The 22,334-nt window shown below is 36.7% G+C and overlaps 1 protein-coding gene across 10 annotated transcripts in view; it reads left to right on the top strand.

Moving 5' to 3' along the window:
- The window catches only part of CCDC148 (coiled-coil domain containing 148), a 290,253-nt gene extending 268,185 nt beyond the window's left edge, over positions 1-22,068 (top strand). For 8 of the 10 annotated variants that reach the window (XM_073019714.1, XM_073019708.1, XM_073019713.1 and 5 more), the window contains 3 exons: positions 4,098-4,215; positions 6,450-6,590; positions 11,167-22,068. In XM_073019714.1, the coding sequence (XP_072875815.1) occupies positions 4,098-4,215; positions 6,450-6,590; positions 11,167-11,313 (406 nt within the window). In that variant the 3' untranslated portion in view covers positions 11,314-22,068. The remainder of the gene's footprint in view (positions 1-4,097; positions 4,216-6,449; positions 6,591-11,166) is intronic. The other 2 variants (XM_073019706.1, XM_073019711.1) reach the window with 2 other exon arrangements.
- The last annotated feature ends 266 nt before the right edge of the window (positions 22,069-22,334 follow it).

The following is a 22,334-nucleotide window of genomic DNA, read 5'->3' as shown; positions in this document are numbered from 1 at the left end:
TTTGTAGACTCAGGGAGCATATAATAGACTGAGAAATGAACCCAAAAAGGTTTCTGTTTGGGAATTCAGTGCACAACTTAAAAACTATTGAGTTTAGCCACTTCCTGACATTGACTTTCATAGCAACAGTTTAATTTGGAGAAAATCTGCTACCTCAAATGGCTAAAAGTATTTATGTGGAAAATTTTCCAAATGATTGACTTTACTGTGTTGCTATTTTCTTTCCCCATGAATATGTATTTGGCTTCCTCCCAGGAGTTTTTCTGCATCACTTCTCTTTAGGCAAAGAAAATTTTCTATCGAGAGTGGAAGAAAGAAGCACCAAGAGTTTCTCCTTTTTAAAGTGAAGTATTATTTGAGTTTAAACCATAGCATCTGTAAAAATGAAGAAATTGAGTGTGTCTCCTAAGTCCTGAAATTTTTTCATGGCCAATCCTTGAGGCAGTCAGAGTAACCTTGATCATCACTTTGGAGCCAATGCAACTGTGGTCGGCTCTGTGCACCCTCCATCTCCCCCTTGTCTCTCCCCTCTCCATTAGCATCAGTGTTGCTGCAGGACTTGCTTATCTCCACACCCTCTCTTACTGCCTCACCTTACCTCATCCACCTCTGTGGGATGTTCTTGCCAAGGTCAACAATGACTCCCTGTTGTTTAACCCAATAATTATTTTGCACTAGAATTGATCTTTTATAGCATTTGATGTTGTTGACCCCATTTTCCCTAATGTCTCTTAGACCACTTATCCTCCTCATTTCCCTAAATGATTTCCTCACCTTCTGTCCCTTTCCTAAGTGTTGTTTCCTTAGGAATCAATCCCAGGCCTACCTCTCTTCTTATTCTACACTCTTTTTAGATGATGGCATCTGCCTTGTGGCTTCAATTCCGTTCTACTGATAAAGACTCCCCATGTATTTCTCCAGCCCAGATCTTGTGAAGACTGGTCTGTGTTCAAACTGAACTTAATTCCTTCACTTCCCTGTTTCTAATGTAAGTTCCCAGTCGTAGGGAGGAACACCACTGTTCACTGTGTAAGACAGAAATCTTCCTCTATCTCTTTGCCTCTCCCATAAAATAAATGAAAACTTTCTATTGATTTTTATTTTCTACATGTCCTTTAAATCTGTATCTTTTCCCAACCTCCTATGAGTACTCTTCCCCCATCCTAGATCAGGAAGCCTTCCACTCCCATCTGGATTGCTCATCTCTAGTCTTGCCTCCCGACAACCCATCCTCCATATCACAGCAGATCTTTCTCCCTGATAAAAAGCCCTCATGCTTTCAAAGCCCTCACAGTCCAGACCCTCTTGCTTCTCTAGCTTCAATTCTTGGTCCTCAGCACTTTATTTTGTTCATTTTTTGTTATTCTGAATTTCTTTTAGTTCTTCAAACATACCTGCTCACTCTCACCTCTGAGCCTTCAAATGTTACTTTTTTGTCTGAATCATTCTTTCTATTCTCTCCCCTCCTGGTGCGTTCCTGCTCCTTCTTTGTATCTTAAATTCAGAGTACTTCCTCCTATTATAGATACTGCCCTGAAAGCCCCAAGTGTGGCAAAGCTGTCTTTCCCATGGTCTCTGCCCCATTGTCCCATCAGAGCACAAGCTGCCCTGTATCATAATTGCCTGGGTCATTGTATCTACATTGGATTGTCAGTTCTTCCAGGACAGGAGCATGTCTCCATGTTGACGTTGTATCACCAGCGCCTAACACAGCCCTTGATGCATGGCAGGTGCTCAACAAATATCTGTTACATGAATGAATGAGCCTCAGAGTAAATGATGAGTCAGCCTTCTCTACCACACAAGTACAAATGCCTTTCTCTCATTTGCAATTTCTTCCTCTCTAGTCAAGCTCCCCTGACTGTAACAACTATTACTTTTCCACAAAGCAGACAAAAACTTTGTTGCAGACAAAGCAACCTATATATCCCAAAGGAAGAGAAACTTTCCAAAGTTCTGAGAATTAGCATATGGTAATTGTCAAATCCCAGGGTATTTTTTAATTGAACCTTCACAGTAGTTCACTTAGCTTGCACTCAGTGCTTAAATTGAGTAGAACCTCACTAGGGAGGTTGTGTCATGTCATGGCTTAGTGAAAGTGGAGAGAATGAGAAATAGAGCTTTCCATGACATGGAGGCGTGAAAGGGAGCATTCTGGTCTGTGGGCTCTTTAATCCATGTGTCTTGACTATATTGACTCCTGATTTTGTCAAGAACACTCATGGTCATCAAAGGAGATTAGGATTTTCCTTCTAAATCCCATTCTGGGTTTTCTATTCCTCAAGGATCCACTGTATGCTTCCCTCCTTTCCTCTCCTGTGCGTCTCCTTTCATGACAGCCTCATGAGCAACCTGTTTCTAGGGTGTTCCTCCCCAGGAGCATGTCTTCCTAAGGGAACCCTGTGGCCACCAGCCTCAGCCACCAGTACTTGCCTGGGCTTCTCTGTCACTCATCGTTCACTTGTTCTCTTCTTGCCACCCTGAGCTCTTCCCCTCTCGTGGCCTCCATGACTAGGTCAAGGCAAGTGAGGGCCACTCCCAGATACGAACCCTGCACTTGCTGTCTCTGCCTGGAATCCTAATCCTCAAGACCCTGCTCAGATACTGCCTCCTCCATGAAGCTCTTGCTAAGTTTCACCAGCCCGTCCCACAATGCAGTGATTGGTCATCTCACCTTTCTCCAATCACATATCTATGCTTCTCTGTCTTTATATCCATAAAATAGAATTTTAAAATGGCACCCCAGCATATGATTGTTGTGAGGTCTAAATGAGCTAAAACATGTAAAGCACTTATCACAAGACCTGATGCACGGTGAACACGCAGTAAATATCAGAATCCAGAAGGTAAAAGGTCTAGTGAAGGTGTCTCCACCTTGGAAAATGCAGGTGTGCACACTAAGGGTAAAGGACATTTGTGACTGATGCCACAGAGAAAGCTAAATCTAAACTGTCAATGATGGAAGGCAAAGGTGGAGAGCTAATACTCCCCTGAGAACCCAGGTGCCTACTCTTTTGAAAGGATGAATTCCATCTCTGTAATTCAGTAGAGGAATAGCTTGGACAAGAAGATGGCAAGGGAAGCTGCCCAAAAAAGGCAGCAGAGGAGGGCCAACGTGCACAGGGCTTTAAGCTGGTATTTAAGTGTGCCATATTTTAATAGCTGATGATTTCAAGGGGGTTGGAAATAGAATGCTAAGGGAAAGTCATGTTTTTGCTGCCATCTACAGATGTCAAAGTGCAATTTTAAAAGTTGCTTAACACACGTATGCACCTACTCAGAAAGTGAGAATGTAGATGACAACATATGTAAAGTTTAAGTTCTAGTAAGTAAAATAATTTAGACATTATTATAGTAGCTTATTTTACTTTTCCTTCTAAAAATTTGTATATTTAATCAGTAATGTAAACTTTCTAACAACTCAAGGTGTGCTAAAACTTCTCATTGGGGACCACTATAATAGCTCACTTGAAAGTGAGCCAGTCACCTCTCAGGGCAGGTTAGCCGGAGCCAAGGCAGCCAGTGGGTACTTTGAGAGTTAATAAAGTGATTTCTGTGAGGAATGAGATGAACTGAATTTTACTCCCACATTTTCCTGCATTTCTCTGGTTGTTATTAGAATTCCTATGAATTCCTGTAATCTCAGCACTTTGGGAGGCCGATGCAGGCGGATCTCGAGGTCAGGAGATTGAGATCATCCTGGCCAACATGTTGAAACCCCCTCTCTACTAAAAATACAAAAAGTTAGCCGGGTGTGGTGGCGGGCGCCTGTAATCCCAGCTACTCGGGAGGCTGAGGCAGGAGAATCGCTTGAACCCGGGAGGCAGAGGTTGCAGTGAGACAAGATCGTGCCTCTGCACTTAAGCCTGGCAGCAGAGCAAGACTCCGTCTCAAAAAACAAAAAAAAACTATGAACTGCATTTTATACAAGTGTTTTTGATTGGTTTGGACATGAGAAATCAATTAAAAAAACAAGTAAAAACAAAATGTGACAGTGATGTCACCTCTGAGATGTGTTATGCCCCTATGCTGTTTTCCGTACAATCTCCAATATTATTATGATGCTTCCACAACTTCCTTCTGTGTTATTTTTTAAGGGTTAAATATAGAAAAGAATTATTGGAAAGGCGTTTGATGGAGAAAAAGGAAGCGGCCCTTCAAGAAGCTCATGAAGACAAAGAGAGAGCGAGGCGGCTAGAAGCCCTTAGGAAACAGGTGTTTTTCATTTGGAAATTTTCATGGGTGGTTTTTAAAAAAAAATGTTTCTAAGTGCTCTTAATAGCATTCTTACTGGGGCTTAGTTCATGGCATCTGCTATATAAAATGTAACTTTTCCAAATTGGGATACTGCTGTTCATTCCTAGGAGCAATTAAATTATATTGAACCATTTCCAGTTTCTCAGTGTATTGAAAGAATTTTATCATCACCTTTTAAAAAGCTCTCCCACTATTTAAGTATATCATATCACCTAGAGTTTATTAGCTGGATAGTATCCATTTACAACAGTGAGGCTCTACATCTAGTCTACGAATTTTACTGTCCTCAAAAAACCTGGTGGAACTCGAGCAAGATAATCTTCTTTGGCACAGGAGCCTCCCTTTGGAAACATTCCACAGTCAACAAATGTGTTAAAAATTACTTTTTAGAAAATATCTACGTTGTGGAGAAATAAAAGCCTCCCATCACTTTGCCTAGTGAAAGTAAGCAAAAGTAGATGAAAATGGATGGTAGATGGCAAGGGTGAGAATTTGAGAACTTGGGAAATGTGATAGTTTTACTTGGTAGTTTTTCAGAGTTTTGAACTTGAAGTGGTTGTTTCAACTCAAAATCTCTAAAATCTTCATTGACACCGTTTCCCAGCTAATAGGAAAGGGCTACTCGGTTCCCTCCTATGTTGCTGGAGGGAACACAGAATCATGGATAAGAACTTGGCCTCTGGTGTCCTTCCAACCTGGTACAAGCTGGTTCTGTACTCACCAGCACTGGAAACAGGTCATTTACTTAACCTCCGTAAACTTTATTTCCTCATCTGAAAAATGGGAATAATAGTATCTGTCTTATAGATTTGCAATAATATGAGTTCAAATTTATTATTTACTAAGTGTAAAGCCCTCTTCTAAATGCTGTTAGGTATTACTTTAATTTCTGTAACAACTTTATGATGTGGGCAGTATTAATATCCCCATTTCATAGGAGAGGAAACAGAGCAGACACAGAGGTTAGGTGCTTTTCTTAAAGTCGCACAGCTAGTAAATGTTATACTGATTCAAACCAAGGAATTCTAGCTAAATGAGATGGTATAGATGTGGTGTAAATACATACAACTATTATATCATCTTCTTTGATAAAAAAAATTATAAAGATAAATGTAAAGCATAGGAATGTAAGTCCTGGTAATCCTGGATCCTATAAAATTTTAGTTATTCAACCATTAGCAAGTATTTATATACCATGGCCTTCTGGGTACAAGATTTAATGTCACTATTACTAAACACATTCTTGTTCAAAACATAACTTTGATAACTACACAGTCTATGTGATTAGAATTCTTTCCATCTGTGAATGCTTCAAAAGAGGAAATAGCTGTTATCTCTTATCTATAATCAGTATTTAGAACTGTGATGGAAGCTATTTTAGCTAGCAAACCTAAAATAATTAAAGCATGTTCAACCCTCAGTTATTTTATTACAGTCTTTAAATGGCATTAAGAATGCCACTTTTTTCATGCTAATTCTTGACTTTCAGAATTAATAGGCAGGTGTTACTAATGGTGCATATCATTTACAGAATTAGTGACTTCTTTTCATTAAGATGCAGGTTTGAATTATAAAAGACAAGGGTATTTGGGTTAAAATGACTTTGCAATTTTTCAGTAGAAGGAGGACAATGGTTTACAGCAGTCCCTAGAAATCTAGTTGCCTGTTACAAAGGAAATTCACCCACCTTGCTCACTAATGCCAACACACTTGACTTGACCCATGACTTATATGCTCTAGATCCAGGTCAATCAGATTAAACTTCCTAGAAAACTTCATAGGGTTGTTACCATAACCATAAATTACTAATGGTTAAAAAGTGAATTTTTTTTTTTTACTTTCTGTGACTTTCAAGTTGGTTGAATATGTAAGATTTTCTATACGAGGATTTCCTGTGACTTCATATCAGAAAGATAAATTGTTATCTGAAATTAATTATAATTATTCAATCATTAGCAAATAACTGTATGCCATAGCATTTTAATATTTTGTCTTATATGTATTGTCTTGTTTTGTGTTAACTCCTTTGTGGATCTCTAGGACTGGCCAATTAATACTGTTCTCTGCCCTTTTCTCCCAGGCTTTACCTTTAATAAAATTTCCAACTTTAATGGGCATTAGACATCAATAATATTGCCCAGAAATATTTAGTTTGTACCTTGTTCCAAGGAGCCATGCTTTCTCATTTTCAGGTTGCTGTTGTTGCTCAATTTGATCCTGTTAGAATGATGTCAGATACAATGGCATCGAAAGCTAGGATGGGCATTGAAATTGAAGAAGAATTTATTCTTCAAAAGCCACTCTTCACATTGAATACATACAATGAACAGCAGGTAATTATGGAAATTAGCATGACTGATGAAAAAGCCATGATGACGGTAAAGGCTGTAGAAGTGTGTGTTTGGGGTTACAACAGTTTTCAATATTTACATTTGAATATCACACATATTAGCATAATTTTTACTTCTAAATGATAGTACATAATTGCTACATAATTCTAAATATTACAAACTAGTTAATAGGCTACCACAGAACAAGAGCTTACCTAAAAATGTTATAAATCTGTCATTGAAACTTATTTTTTAAATTAAAAAAATGCTTTATAAAATTTTATTTGAGAGTTCTGTATTAATATTGTATTTTGTTGTTTAAATGGTTCTCTGTTACATTAAGAATTATATTTAAATTCATAATGTAAATTATATTAAATAAACAACTGATATTGATGACAAAGCAGAGGAAAGCTTTTAGAAATGAAAATGAACAGACAATAATACATCAGAGCTAATGATAAAACATTTTCTACAGAAAAAGGTATTTCTGTATTTAACCATTTTTAACCATTTTTGGGAACCTAGGGTTCATTTTAGTCTGTGCTTGTAACTGAGAGAGGATTTTTAAAAGATCTTTTAGATGGATGGATTGACGGATGGAGGGTAGGAGGGAGAACAGATGAATGGATGGATGGAAGGATGGATGGATGAGTGGATGATATGTCAGTCACTGAAATTAAAAGAGAAAGTAGTTGTCAATTTTACAAATATAAGGAGAGAAACTAAATAATCATTTAATTATTTAAAAACCAGGAAACCATCCATTCATCCGCTTATGTCTCTACTTTGTGTGACGTACTTTGCTAGGGTCTCTAAAGAGGCATAATTCATTCATTTATTAATTGAACCAACATTTATGCAACATATATTATATTCTGGCTCTGTGTATGGTGCCTGGGCTACATCTGAGCAAGATAGGCTGATCTTGTCTGGAGGAAGTGAGCAAAAGAGCCCGCTGGGGAAGGAAAGTAGCATGTACAGCAACAATGCCACTAGGGTGGGATCAACTCTATAATGAAGGTCTAAGGGTTGCCCTAGGAAGAAGAAGGGAATGAATGGTTAACACTGACTGGAGAAGTCAGAGAAGGTGTCAGAGAGGAAACTTCTGAGCCTTATCTTAGTCAAAGATTTTTGGAAGCAGAAGCAAAATCCACTCCAGATGATTTACAATAACAACAACAACAACAACAACAAAAATAGGTTGTGGGGGAGGATACATAGGGAGAAGGATTAATTACAAGGTTTAAGAGGTGTCTCTAGATCCTGGCTGCCAAAGTGGGGAGAATAGCTGAGGCTTGAAAGGATTGAAATCAGAAGCTGCAAAGTCTCAGGCTGCTGGGCTAACCCTTATCCTGATGAGACCTATTTCACCTCTAGGTTTGACCAAGCGGAAGAGGGTGGGACAAGGCTTTTCCTAGGATGTCTTTAGTATGAGATACATGACAAGGGGTACATGATAAGTGCTGGGAGAGGAGACTGGAAACACGGGTTAGGTGCAGGCGGTGAAAAGCACAGTAGGTCTTGCTACTAAGGCATTTGACCAGTAGTAGCAAGTAGGCCTTGCTACTAAGGCATCTGTATGCAGATGCCAGACTTTGGAGCTTTAAATTGTATACAGTCATGTGCCCCATAACAGTGTTTTGGTCAAAGACGGACCACATATATGTTGGTGGTCCCTTAAGATTATAACTGAGCTGAAAAATTTCTATTGCCTAGTGGCGTCTTAACATCACAGCACAATGCATTTCCTCTTCTGTGTTTAGATTCACAAGTACTTAGCTTTGTGTTACTACTTCCTAAGGTCATGAGCACAGTAACATGCTGTACAGGCCGCAGCCTAGGAGCAGTGGCCTATATCATACAACCTAGGTGTGTAGAAGGCTGTACCATCCCAGTTTCTGTAAGTACCTGCTATGACATTCACACAACAAAATTGCCTAAGGACACATTTCTCAGAATGTGTCCTTGTCATTATGTGACACACAACTGTAATCAGATTTATGTTTTAGCTCTGTGTACTGAATGTAAAATTGGTGGGGGTGGGCGTGGGTTGGGGTGAGTTCCTTTTAAAATAACAGAGCCTTCATAGAAGTAGTGGTGGTGGTGGGGTCATGAATGGCTCTGGCTGAGAAAGGGAGGGGACAAAGAAAGTAAGGATGATTCCAAGCTAGACAACAAGTAATATTAAGAGCTGGTGTTGGCCAGGCATGGTGGCTCACACCTGTAATCCCAGCACTTTGGGAGGCCAAGGCGGGCAGATCACGAGGTTAGGAGATTGAGACCATCCTGGCTAACACGGTGAAACCCCATCTCTACTAAAAATACAAAAAATTAGCCGGGCATGGTGGCGGGCACCTGTAGTCCCAGCTACTCAGGAGGCTGAGGCAGGAGAATGGCGTGAACCCGGGAGGCAGAGCTTGCAGTGAGCCGAGCTCATATCACTGCACTCCAGCCTGGGTGACAAAGCCAGACACCGTATCAAAAAAAAAACAAAAACAAAAACAAAAAAAAACCAGAGCTGGTGTTTTGGATTCAAATCCGCATCCACTATTTATTGGCTGGGTGCACTTGTATAAGCTATTTATATCTTTATGCCTTGTTTTCCTCATCTGTAAAATAATTACTTACAAAGCCCTTGTGAGCATTAGAGATCATAAATGTCCACTGCCTAAAATATTTCTGGGCATCTAGTAGTAATTCAGTAAATTATAATCATCTGGTGGTGCTGCCATTAACCATATAAGAATACAGAAAGAAAAACAGATTTAGGCAAAGAGAGAATTTGTTTTACTTATACCATGTTTAGAGTAAAAGTATCTAGTACGTATTTACAAGAAACTGATGGGTTGCCTGTGGGGAAGGGAATTGGGAAGATGGAAGTCCCAGTAGTGGGGAGATCTCCATTTCATGCTCTAGCTCTGCAAAAATTGAATAATAAAAAAAATTTAAGCCTCACAATGTGGAGCTGAAGAGAGGTGAGTCCTGGATGTAATTGGGAGTCAATGGCATACAGGTTGCACATGAATCACTGGAGCACATGAGAGTGGACCAGGGAGAAGACATTGAGACAGAAGAGGAAAAACCTGGCTCTTAGGCTCATATTTGTTGCTTCTCAGACACAAATCTCTGTATTATTCTTGACTTCATACTCATTGTTGCCCCAAGCCCTGTATCTGATCAACTGCCAAGTACTATTGATTCTTGTTTTCATAGTGTTTCTGACGATTATCTCTTCCTTGCTACCAGCCAAGTTCAGACATTTATCACTTTATGTCTAGACAATTGTAGTAAATTCCTAACCACTCTTTTGGCCTCCGTTTCTTCTTTCCCTGCTACCTTAATTTATTCAGAACTTACAATCAGACCCATCTTCCTATGCAACTACAGTGATTTTATTATTTTTATTCAAAAACCAGAAACAAACATACCCTAGTAGCTCCTTAGACTCGGCATGGCCATGCAAGCCTTTTAAGTTCAAGTCCTTGTCTGAGAAGCATCTGTTTCCAGTGTTCCTCAATGATAACCAGTGCTCTGCTCAAACCACCCTTATCCCAGGTTGACCTATTTCACCTCTGAGTTTGTATGTATCTTCCTTTCTCATTAGGTCTCTCTTCCTCCCCAGTCTGCTTTATAGACTAAGTTGGATTTTAAGGGTAGTTCAATTGCTCATCTTCACCTGAGACCATCCTCATGCCGCCAGCACCAGGAGATGCTCCCCCTTGTTTTACTACTTTTAGGGCATCTGCCACATGTCGCCATAATCTGTAGTTATCTGTCTACATTTTTATTGCCCCAATTCGCCTAAGAGCTCCTGGAGGGGCTGCTTTTACTAGCTTTTTATCGCATCCTCTAGGGGGACTTCAAATCCATGTAAAATGCCTCATTAGGTAAAATCCATATGTGACCACCTTCTTATCATTTCAAACAGTCTCTGTTGACATTTAATATTCATAGGAGGAGGGGAAGAGGAATAAGATCCAATCAGCTATAAATGAAAACAGAAATTGAACTACTCATATGTCTACTCCCACTTAGATTGATGGAGGCATTTTCTACTTCTGTTTGAAATAGAAACCCAGCCTTGGAAGAAAAGTCCTATTGATTTTGTTTTTCAAGTGGTGGCCATGTGTTTAAGCTTAATTTACATATTGCCAAATGATGGAGAAATTAAGATGCTTTTTAAAGACAGATGTACAAGGTTGTGGCTTAGATTTATTTTAATCAATGCTTATCTGTATTTTATAATTCCAGCCAGCAATAAGTAATAAATAGATAGTAGCGCTGAAAGTAAGCTTCTTTTACTTCATCTTCTAATAATTTTAAGGCATTATATTTTGACTAATCTAGTACACAATATTCTATACACCCTACATTGAAAACCACTGAAGTACTGAAAAGTGATAATGTCAAAAAGGTTTGGATGCTTCCAAAATATAGCCACTGTATTCACAAAGTTTACTGTCACCTAGTCATCTGTCCAGAAAAAAAAAATTAGTTTGGGAAAACATGAAACTAAATGTTAAAAGTTATTTTAGTTCAATGAATTGCTATTTAAATTGTATTTTTATTTCTACAGATAATTTCTGACCCTAGACTTCGCTTCGAGTTAGCGCTTCGAGAAGCTGGAATTCATAGAACACTTTATGCCAAAGAGATATTACCAAAAATTAGTCCTCGAAAACCTCCAAGGAAGGACATGGAGTCTACTGTATTTAAAATATAGAGCTCATCCTCAAATTCTATATGTAAAGAGCATTTTTCTTTGAAAACATTTATATGGTTAATAATAATTACTACTTTCTAAAATGTTTGAAATATCAGACATAGAAATCATAGCATCTATTAAAACAACTTTGCCTTTCTTTTGTGATTCTTAGAATTTTATGCACTATATTTCCTGTATCTTTAAGTTATATTTAAGAGTACTAAATTCTCCCAAATTATGGAACTTAATTATGGCACATATAGTACTTACACTATAATTTAGCAAACTGCATGTTGAAGGTTGTGTTATCCTATAAAAAGAGCTCAAAATAACTTTGTAAGAATTATAAATTATATAGCTGCTACCTGCTAATGTTCATTTCTGCTTGTTATTTCAGAATTTGACTTTTTAATTATGGAAGCTTCATTATCATTAATACTTCTATTATTTCTTGATTATTTTAAGAGGAGACTCAACCTTTCTCTAAATTTAGAAACCAATTTGGTACACCATGTTTACTGCAAACCAATCATCCAAACAATTTCATTTTGCAAATTAGCCCTTAAGAATAAATTAGAAATTAGAAAAAGCATTTCAAGCATGGGAATATCCGTTTTGGTTTGGAAACATGTATATTTGTGTGATTGTTTAGAAGAAATATTCAAAATTTCATAATATTTGGAATGCTGTCAAAAGTTCCAAATCATTATTTAGATGATTTTATAGAAAAGGAGCATTTCAAACAAAACTCAAACATAAATATTTGACTATTTCTAAAAAATGATTTTTCAAGCAGAATAACAAGCTAGTGTTGTTGAAAGTTGCTGTTGTTACCGTTAAGATTACCCCCACTCCTTTTTCTCTCTATTGCAGCTCCCTGACATTTCCCACCTGCCTCCCAAGGGTTGCAGCCTCCGTGCAATTACTGGAATAATGTAAACAAACAAACAAAAAAAAGACGTGTCCAACTAGTGGAATCTTTGACTTTATGATTGTCCTCAACATCATGGAAATAAAAAATACAAGTATAGCCTTGTTAGAATAAATCTTCACAAAAGATTCTATGGGCAATATCCTTATCTGCATTCCAAAATTCATTCTAACACCCTTCTTGTTGCCGCATCATAACATCTCATAAAAAGAGAGGAAGGAGTGTTTAACAAGAGCTAGGGAGTAGTGAGCATTATTGTTATCCTTACGGTGTCTCCCAGGGTTACAGTGTTCCTTTATGGGTCCTCAGTTTGCTTGATGTGGCGCCTCAGACATAGACCCAAGAAAGCCCTGCCATGTCAGAGCATACCCCGTCTAAACAGCATGACACCGATATTCCTCAGAGTCCACAGATCCTTCCCAACATCAACATCCACACGGATGTCCAGAAGATCACACTCAGATTCCAGCTGAATATCATCCCCTTTACGTTTTCCCAACAGACTAGTAGCTGGTGATAGTACTGTGAGGGATAGCACCACCATTTTGAGAACAATCGACTGACATGTGGAGGCTCCTTGTAGACTCTGGGTATTAGACCTTTGTCAGATGGATAGATTGCAAAACATTTCTCCCATTCTGTAGGTTCTCTGTTCACTCTGATGATAATTTCTTTTACTATACAGAAGCTCTTTAGTTTAATTAGATCCCATTTGTCAATTTTTGCTTTTGCTGCAATTGCTTATGGCATTTTCATCATGAAATCTTTGCCTGTGACTTTGTCCTGAATGGTATTGCCTAGATTTTCTTCTCAGATTTTTATGGTTTGGGGGTTTTACATTTACATCTTTAATCCATCTTGAGTTCATTTTTGTATAAGGTGTAGGGAAGGAGTCCACTTTCAGTTTTCTGCATATGGCTAGCCAGTTCTCCGAGGACTGTTTATTGAATAAGGAATCCTTTCCCCATTGCTTTTTTTTGTTTTTCAGATTTGTGAAAGATCAACTCTAACTAGCATTTTTTAATGAAACAAAATTGAATAAGGAAATCTGAAATCCAAATGGCCAATGAACATATGAAAGGATAGAAGTACCAATTAAAGCCCACAATGAATTACCAATACATACCCACCAGATTGGCAATAGTGTCAAGAAAACTAAAAATGTCAAGTAGTGATAATATAGAACAATGGGAAACGCCTACTGGTAGTGGGAGTGTAAATTGGAAGCATTTGAACTTGTCTGATAAAGTTGAAAGTATTCATACTCTTTGATCCAGCAATTCTACTGCAAGATAGATGCTCTTGAGAAGCTCCTGCATGTGTGTAGGAGGACATAAACTAGGATTCCCAAATGAAAACAAGCAGAATGTTCATCAACAGCAAACAAATATAAAAAATGTGGTATATTCAAATACGGAATTGCATTCAGCAACGAAAATGGATAAAATAGCATCATGCACATAATATTTAGTGAAAGGAGCCAGATACAAGAACATGTATGCGGTGTAGTATTATATTTATCTAAGGTACAAAAGCAGGACAAACTAACCTATATTATTTAGGGATATATGCATAAGTGGCAAAATAATAGAGAAAAATTGAATGGTTAAAAGTAAAATCAAGGTAATGATTACCTCTCAGAGATGGAGAGACAATTGGGAGTGGGGGCTTCCATGTTACTGAAAACATTTTATTGCTTAACCAGGGTAGTGAGTATAGGATCTGTCTGATTGTCCTTTAATGTTTACATAAGTGTTTCATTTATATGCTATAATAGATAATACTATAAATTCCCAATAAAATTTTAAAAATTAGAAAATTATGAAAAACAATATTTTAGTATATAAGTGCATTGGAAATAATCTTGTTAGCCAATTTCTGATTTAATATCCTTAATTTACATGTATTTCTGAGACAGGGAGGCCAGTCCCTACTCAGGAGTCATATTTACCCTGACATGGGATAGGATCCCCTTTATTTTCGTCCTCCCCAACCCATGTGCTCTGCTTCATGACTCTTGCCAGTCTAGTTAGACTAGTAGGCCTGAAAAAGAAAGAACAGAGAACATACCTGATAGGAGTAAGCACTGGGCCATGAAATTTTATTTCAATTACCTGTGTTTGTGTATAGTGGGTCATAAGAAAAATACATTTACTAGTGGGTAATGGTCCAAAAAAATTTAAAAACCACTAACCTCAATCCCGTGGTTAACAAATGGGATATCCTGATACAGCTCCACATCTTTGAAGATGATGGGCTTGTTTCAAACTGAAAGGAAAGAATGTAATCCATCTGGTAGAAATTCCCTTACCTCCCTACCACCAAATCTGCAAGTATACCCAAATGGGCATTTACCTTTTGCATCCTCTGGCAGATGGAGCAACCCTCCCTCTATCAGAGATCAATGTTTCCATGTGTGTTTTGGGTTTCATCCCATCTCAACTCCGCAAGAACTTTTCTTTTTTGTTTATTCTTTTTCTCTTCTATATCTTCAAGCTCTCTCTCAGCATACAAATATGCTAGAATAAACTCCACTTTAAAAAGAAATCTCCGTTAACCCTGTATTGTCCCCTAGCTACCAGGCTGTATCTCTGCTCCTCTGCTCAAGCAAACATTTTTAAAGAGTTGCCAATAGCCATTAAATGTCTCTTTTCATCTTCCAGTTACTGTCACTCATTTGATTTAGCTTTGCCTTCAACTCCTCTGACACTGCTTTCAGCAAGGTCACCAATGAACTGTGTGTTGGCAAATCTGATGACCACTTCTCAATTTTCATCTTACTGACTTCATGATATTTGATTCAGTTGACAACTTCCCCATCTCAGAGCATGCTTTTCTCTTGGCTTCTATGATACCAGCCTGCTTTACCTCTTGCTTCTCTGGTCATTCCTCAATTCCTTTTCTGACTCTTCCATCTCTATCCATCTCTAGATGTTGAAGTGCTCCAGGATTAGACCCTTTAACTCTATCTTTTTAATTGTATTATCAAAGGGAACATCCTTCAATACTATACTTTACTTTTAGCTTTAAATTATGTCTTTTGAGTGTTTTTTAATTTACAGGTTTTCCCCTCCATCCATTTTCCCCTTTTGCATTTTATTTTTTGAAGAAACAAAGAAATTTATATGCAGAATTACCTTTGCTGGATTTTGTTGACTTTATCTTTTTGGTGTGTTAATAGTTTAATATATTCTTCTCTCCTGTGTTCTTTGTGTTTGCCATAAATTGGTAGTTGACCCAGAGGCTTTATCAGACATAAGATTCAGGTCGTTCTCTTTTTTTCTTTTTTCCAAGGCTGCTTTATTGTGGTGGCGTGTTCCCCCAGCAGGATATGCATATTGTCTGATGGAACCTCTTTTTGCAATTTTTGTTGCCACTAATTCTCAATGCCTAAGTCCATTAATTAATTACAGATTGCATGGTAGAGATATATTCAAATTCAATCACTCTTTCCTTTATTACCTAGAAAAATTATATAAAGAAAAAAATTTCCTCTTCTGGTATTTGATAGTATAAGAGGAGTAGGCTAAGTAAGTGTTTACATTTTTTTTTAACTTAACAGTTTTACAAATAATGAGTTTGTTCTTTCAAATCCTACAAAGTTGATCAGTTTTGTTGTATCTTTATGAAGTTATGAATTTAAATGTATTCGATCATTTAATCTATTAAAGTGTTATCCTTACTGATGCTCCATTTATTCCCCCTTTGCCCAATGGAAACCTTTTCAGTTTGGCTCATGAATTCTATTAAGATAGCCTAATAGACTTGGTAACTCCCTTGCCATTCCAGTTATCTATTGCTATGCAATAAAACTTAGTGGTTCAAACTTCATTTTAAAAAATTATTTCTCATGTTTCTATGAGTCGACTGGGCTCTACTGTGTAGTTCTCACTTGGGGCCTATATTAATTTCCTATTACTGCTGTAACAAATTACCACAAATTTAATGGTTTAAACAATGTAAATCTATCTTATAGTTTTGGGAGGTCAGAAATCAGAATTGAATCTCACTGGGCTAAAATCACAGTGTTGACAGGGCTGTATTCCTTTCTCAGGGCTCTAGGAGATAATCGGTTTCTTTCCCTGCTCCAGCTTCTAGAAGCTGCCTATAGTCCTTAGCTTATGCTGTCTTTCTTTTATCTTCAAAACTAGCAATGGCAGGCCTAATCCTTCTCACATCCCAGCACGCCACACTCCTCTTCTGCCTCCCTCTTCCACTGTTCAGAACTCTTGTGATCACATTAAGCCCACTCTGATCATTCAGAATAACCTCCCTGTTTTAAGGTCAGGTGATTAGCGATCAGAATGCCCTTTGCCATGTAACATAACATTAACAGATTATGGAGATTAGGAAATTGACATCTTTGGGAGACGTTTTCTGCCTACCATGGGGTATATTATAAATTTGTAGTCAATTGCTAGTTGAGGGTGTAGTCATCCGAAAGCTCAACTTGGCTGAATGACCAAGAGGACTCACTTACCTGACTGGCAGTTGGTGCTGGTTGTTGGCTGGGAGCGCATCTGAGGTTGTCAATGGGACTGACCACCTACACATGACCTCTTAAGATGGCTTGGCTTTTCATAGAATGGTAGCTGGGTTCCAAGATAGACTTTTCCAAGAGCAAACATTCTGAGAGGTATAAAATGCAAGTTTCTAGACCAGTTAAGATCTACTGCTGGAACTGGGATAGGGTCTCTTCCTCCATACTTTTTTCATCAAAGCAGTCATAGAACTCCCCAAGATTAAAAGGAGTTGAGAAAAAGGTCCACTTATTAGTAGCAAGGTCACATTGGATAAAAGTATGTGAAACAGGAAATATTTTTGCAGCCACTTTTTGAAATCTGTCATGTTTGCTATTGGGCATAACAAGATGTTTTAAGCTCATTTTTTTTTTCACTTAGCAAAAGTTTATTGAACACTTACTATGTGCCAGGCACATGTGAGTAAAAAGAACCATATCATATCAAATATGGTTTTCATTGTTATTTTTTTTAAATTTTTATTATACTTTAAGTTCTAGGGTACATGTGCACAACGTGCAGGTGTGTTACATATGTATACATGTGCCATGTTGGTGTGCTGCACCCATTAACTAGTCATTTACGTTAGGTATATCTCCTAATGCTATCCCTCCCCCCTCTCCCCACCCCACGACAGGCCCCAGTGTGTGATGTTCCCCTTCACGTGCCCAAGTGTTCTCATTGTTCAATTCCCACCTATGAGTGAGAACATGTGGTGTTTGGTCTTCTGTTCTTGCAATAGTTTACTGAGAATGATGGTTTCCAGCTGCATCCATGTCCCTACAAAGGACATGAACTCATCCTTTTTTATGGCTGTATAGTATTCCATGGTGTATATGTGCCACATTTTCTTAATCCAGTCTGTCATTGATGGACATTTGGGTTGGTTCCAAGACTTTGCTATTCTGACTAGTGCCACAATAAACATACATGTGCATGTGTCTTTATAGCAGCATGATTTCTAATCCTTTGGGTATATACCCATTAATGGGATGGCTGGGTCAAATGGTATTTCTTATTCTAGATCCTTGAGGAATCGCCACACTGTCTTCCACAATGGTTGAACTAGTTTACAGTCCCACCAACAGTGTAAAAGTGTTCCTATTTCTCCACATCCTCTCCAGCACCTGTTGTTTCCTGACTTTTAATGATTGCTATTCTAACTGGTGTGAGATGGTATCTCATTGTGGTTTGATTTGCATTTCTCTGATGGCGAGTGATGAGGAACATTTTTTCATGTGTCTGTTGGCCGCATAAATGTCTTCTTTTGAGAAGCGTCTGTTCATATCCTTCACCCACTTTTTGATGGGGTTAAGCTCATTTTGAATATTTCTTGCTCTGACCTGGAACTAACCTTTTCTCTGAGAAACTTTGGTTCTGTTTATTGGAAAATGGTAATTCAAAACCAAAATTTGGATGCAAAAATACACATTGCTACTAGGTTGGTCTTCTATTCTAGACCTTTTCAATGAGCATGGTTAGAAAATACACACACACACACACTCCCATACATATACATATACATATACATATACATATACATATACATATACATACACATACATACATATATACAAAACAGGCCAAGTGCGGTGGCTCATGCCTGTAATCCCAGCACTTTGGGAGGCTGAGACAGGTGGATCGCTTGAGGCTAGGCATTCAGGACCAGCATGGCCAACATGGTGAAACCCTGTCTCTATTAAAAATATGAAAATTAGTAAGGTGTGGTGGAGAGCACCTGTAAGCCCAGCTATTCAGTAGGCTGAGGCATGAAAATCACTTGAACCCAGGAAGTGGAGGGTGCAGTGAGCTGAGATCACGCCCCTGCACTCCAACCTAGGTGACAGAACAAGGCTCCGTCTCAAAAAAAAGAAAAAGAAAAGAAACAAAAAACAACAACAAATCCAGATATATGCATATATTATCTACAGATAAAATATTTTATTTATTTATTCTGTTACTTCAAATTCCATAAGATTTTCACTTGATAATCTTGTATTTTACTTTCGTATTTTCTTTTTTCCTTACCGACAATTCTGGTGCCCAATTACATACAAATGTTAGAGTATGACATAATTACTAATTTACATTATCTCACACTTTACCCACAAAAGTCTTAGAATAAATACCAATATAATAAAAACAAAAATAATAAAATTTGGGGTTATTACGCCTTTCCTATTCTTTTTCCTTTTGTTATCTATATTGTGATGGATTATGTAGATATTATACATATTCTCTTTTATCCGTGATTGAATCTTATTCTTTAAGTAAATACATATTTACTGATACTGTCAGTTATTATGTCAGTTTCTCTCTTGTCATTTAGGTTGTGTGAAGCCCGTTTTCCAGAAGATTATTCAGGAATTGGTCATCAAACAATATTTTCTGGGTCCTTGAATGTTAATAACAGATTGATGGTCATCTTTATAGTTGAAAATAAATTTTTCCTGGGTCTAAGATACTTTATTCACGTTTTCTTTTCTTAGCATAAAGTGTCAAAGGGCTGGTTATAATATAGTTTTCTTTCCCTAAGAATCACTTGATCTTTTTGCCTGATTAGAGTTTTTTTCACCTTCTTTATAATATAGCAGTTTTACTGGACTTTATCTTTGTGTTTGTCATTCTGGGTTAATATACTTAGTAAATTATATTCCCTTTCACAATGTAAATTCAATTTTATTTCAGGAATTTTTTAAAATTATAATTTTTAGTGTTTGTTATATTTTTTCCCCGGGACTCTTATTATGCTATTTTGCTATGTTGGATCCTCTTTGCCTATAGTCTTTATTTGTCACTTTGTTTTGAATTCTTTTAATCTCTTTCTTCATTTTTAAAAACTTTTTTATTTGGAAATAACTTTATAGAATAGCTGCAAGAATAAAACTGTTCTAACTTTAACCCAGATTCTCCTATTGTTAACATTTTATTCAACTTTTAAATTGCTTTTGTATTCTTCTTTAATTTGATTCATTTCTACAGCCTTTTTGTCTTTCAAGACATTGACTTTTTATTGTGATAAATATACACGATATAAAATTTACTATTTTAACCATTTTTAAGCATACAATTAAGTGGCATTAAGTATTTTCACATTATTGTGCAACCATCACACCTCTACATCTTCAGAACTTTTTCATCATCTCAACCTGAAACTCTGAACCCATTAAACAAAACTACCCACCTCCTCCCCTCAGCCTGTGGTAACCATTATTCTAATTTTTTTCTCTATTAATTTTTCTGTTCTAGGTACTTCATATAAGCAGAATCATATAATACTTGTCCTTTTATATGTGACTTATTTCACTTACCATAATGTTTTCAAGGTTCATCCATGTTGTGGAATGTATCAGAATTTCATTCCTTTTTAAGGCTGACAACATCTTCTATGTAGAAAACCTTAAAGATTACACACTTATACAAACTGTTAGAACCAACAAGCAAATTTTGTTTATTCATCTGTCAAAGGACATTTGGATTGTTTTCACCTTTTGGCTATAATAACAGTGCTATAAACATTGATGTACAAATACCTGTTCAAAACACTACATTTAATTCTTTTGAGAATATACTCAGAAGTGAAATTGGTAAATGATGGTAGTTTTATGTTTAGGATTTTGAGGAAGTGCCATGCTGTTTTCCACAGTTGCTTTGCCATTTTACATTCCCATTAGCAATGCATAAGAGTTACAATTTATCTACATCCTTGCTGGTACTGGTTATTTTCTGTTTTTGTTTGTTTGTTTGTTTGTTTTTTATCATAGCCATTTCAATGGGTGTGAATTAGTATCTCATTGTGATTTTGATTTGCATTTTCCTAATGCTGGTGAGAATTTTTTAGATGCTTTTTGGTCATTTGTATATATCTTCTTTGGAGGAATGTCTATTCAAGTCCTTTGCCCATTTTTGAATTGGATTGGTTTGCTGTTGTTCTGTTGTAGGGGAGCTCCATATATTCCAGAAATTAATGCCTTATCAGATATATATAATTTCCAAATATTTTCTCCTATTCTGTAGGTTCCCTTTTTATCCTGCTGATAGTATGCTCTGATATACAAAAATTTTTAATATCAATGTCCAATTTATTTTTTCTTTTGTTGCTGTGTTTTTACTGTCATATCCAAAAATTCATTGCCAAACCCAATGTCGTGGAGGCTTTTCCTCCATGTTTTCTAATAAGAGTTTTATAGTTTTAATACCTACATTTAGAACTTTCATCCACTTTATTTTTTGTATACGGTAAGAATCCGCTTTCATCCTTTTGCATGTGGATATTGTTTTCTCAGCACTGTTTCTTTAAAAGACTGTCCTTTTAATTGAATGGTCTTGTCACCCTTGTTGAAAATCAGTTGACCATATATGCGAGGGCTTATTTCTATTCCATTGGTCTGTCTGTCTTTAGGCTAGTACCACGCTAACCTAAAAACATTAGTCTGATCACTGTAACTTTGTGGTACGTTTTGAAATCAGGAAGTCCTTCAACTTTGTTCTTTTTCACGATTGTTTTGTTCTTATTTTTTCAAGATTTTTTTGGCTAGTCAGAATTCGTTGAATTCCATACAGATTTTAGAATTTAAAAAATATTTCTGCAAAACAATGCCATTGGGTTTTTAATGGGGGGTGCATTACATCTTTGGATTGCTTTGGGTAATATACCTATCTTAAAAATATTAAGTCTTCCAATCCATGAGCATAGGATATCCTTCTGTTTATTTATGTCTTCTTTATTTCTTTCAGCAATATTTTGTATTTTTCATTGTACAAGTCTTCCATCTCTTTGGTTAAGTTAATTCGTGTTTTATTCTATTTGATGTTATTGTAAATGGAGTTGTTTCCCTTTCTGAATTTTTCATTGTTAGTGTACAGAAACACAACTGACTTTTGTATGTTGACTTTGTATCTTGCAACTTTGCTAAATTTGCTTATTGGTTCTAACAGTTTGTATAAGTGTGTAATCTTTATGGATTTCTACATAGAACATGCAAATGATCATTTTACTTATTTCTTTCCAATTTGTATGTTTTTATTTCTTTCTCTTGCCTAATTGCTCTGAAAAACTGTTATGATGTTATCAGTGGGTTTTTCATATATGGCCTTTATCATGTTGGAAAATTTCCTTTAATTCCTGATTTGTCAAATATTCTTTTTAAATCACAAAGCAGTGTTGAATTTTGTCAAATGCCTTTTCTGCATCAATTGAGATGATTGTGTGATTTTATTGAGATGATTGTGTGATTTTATTTACTTTGTTCTGTTAATGTGGAGTATCACATTGATAGATTTTTGTATGTTGAATGATCCTTGAATTCCAGGAATAAATATCTTTTGTTCATGGCATATAATCATTTTAATATGCTGCTGAATTCAGTTTGCTAGTATTTTATTGAAGATGAAACACATTTTTGAAGAACACAGTGTCATTTTAAACAAAATAGAATGTTTTTCATTTGGTCTTTGCTTTTTAAATTTTTATATTTGTTACTTCCTATTTTTAAGGTATTATCTGTTGCATTTTAATTCATTTGCTCTTTTTAGTGTACTCTTCATTTCTAAAATATTTTTCTTTTATTTATAATATTTCCAGAGAT

This window comes from Chlorocebus sabaeus, chromosome 10 (assembly GCF_047675955.1).
Source record: "Chlorocebus sabaeus isolate Y175 chromosome 10, mChlSab1.0.hap1, whole genome shotgun sequence".
Taxonomy (NCBI): Eukaryota; Metazoa; Chordata; class Mammalia; order Primates; family Cercopithecidae; genus Chlorocebus; species Chlorocebus sabaeus.
This window is presented reverse-complemented; position numbering and strand designations above follow the sequence as displayed.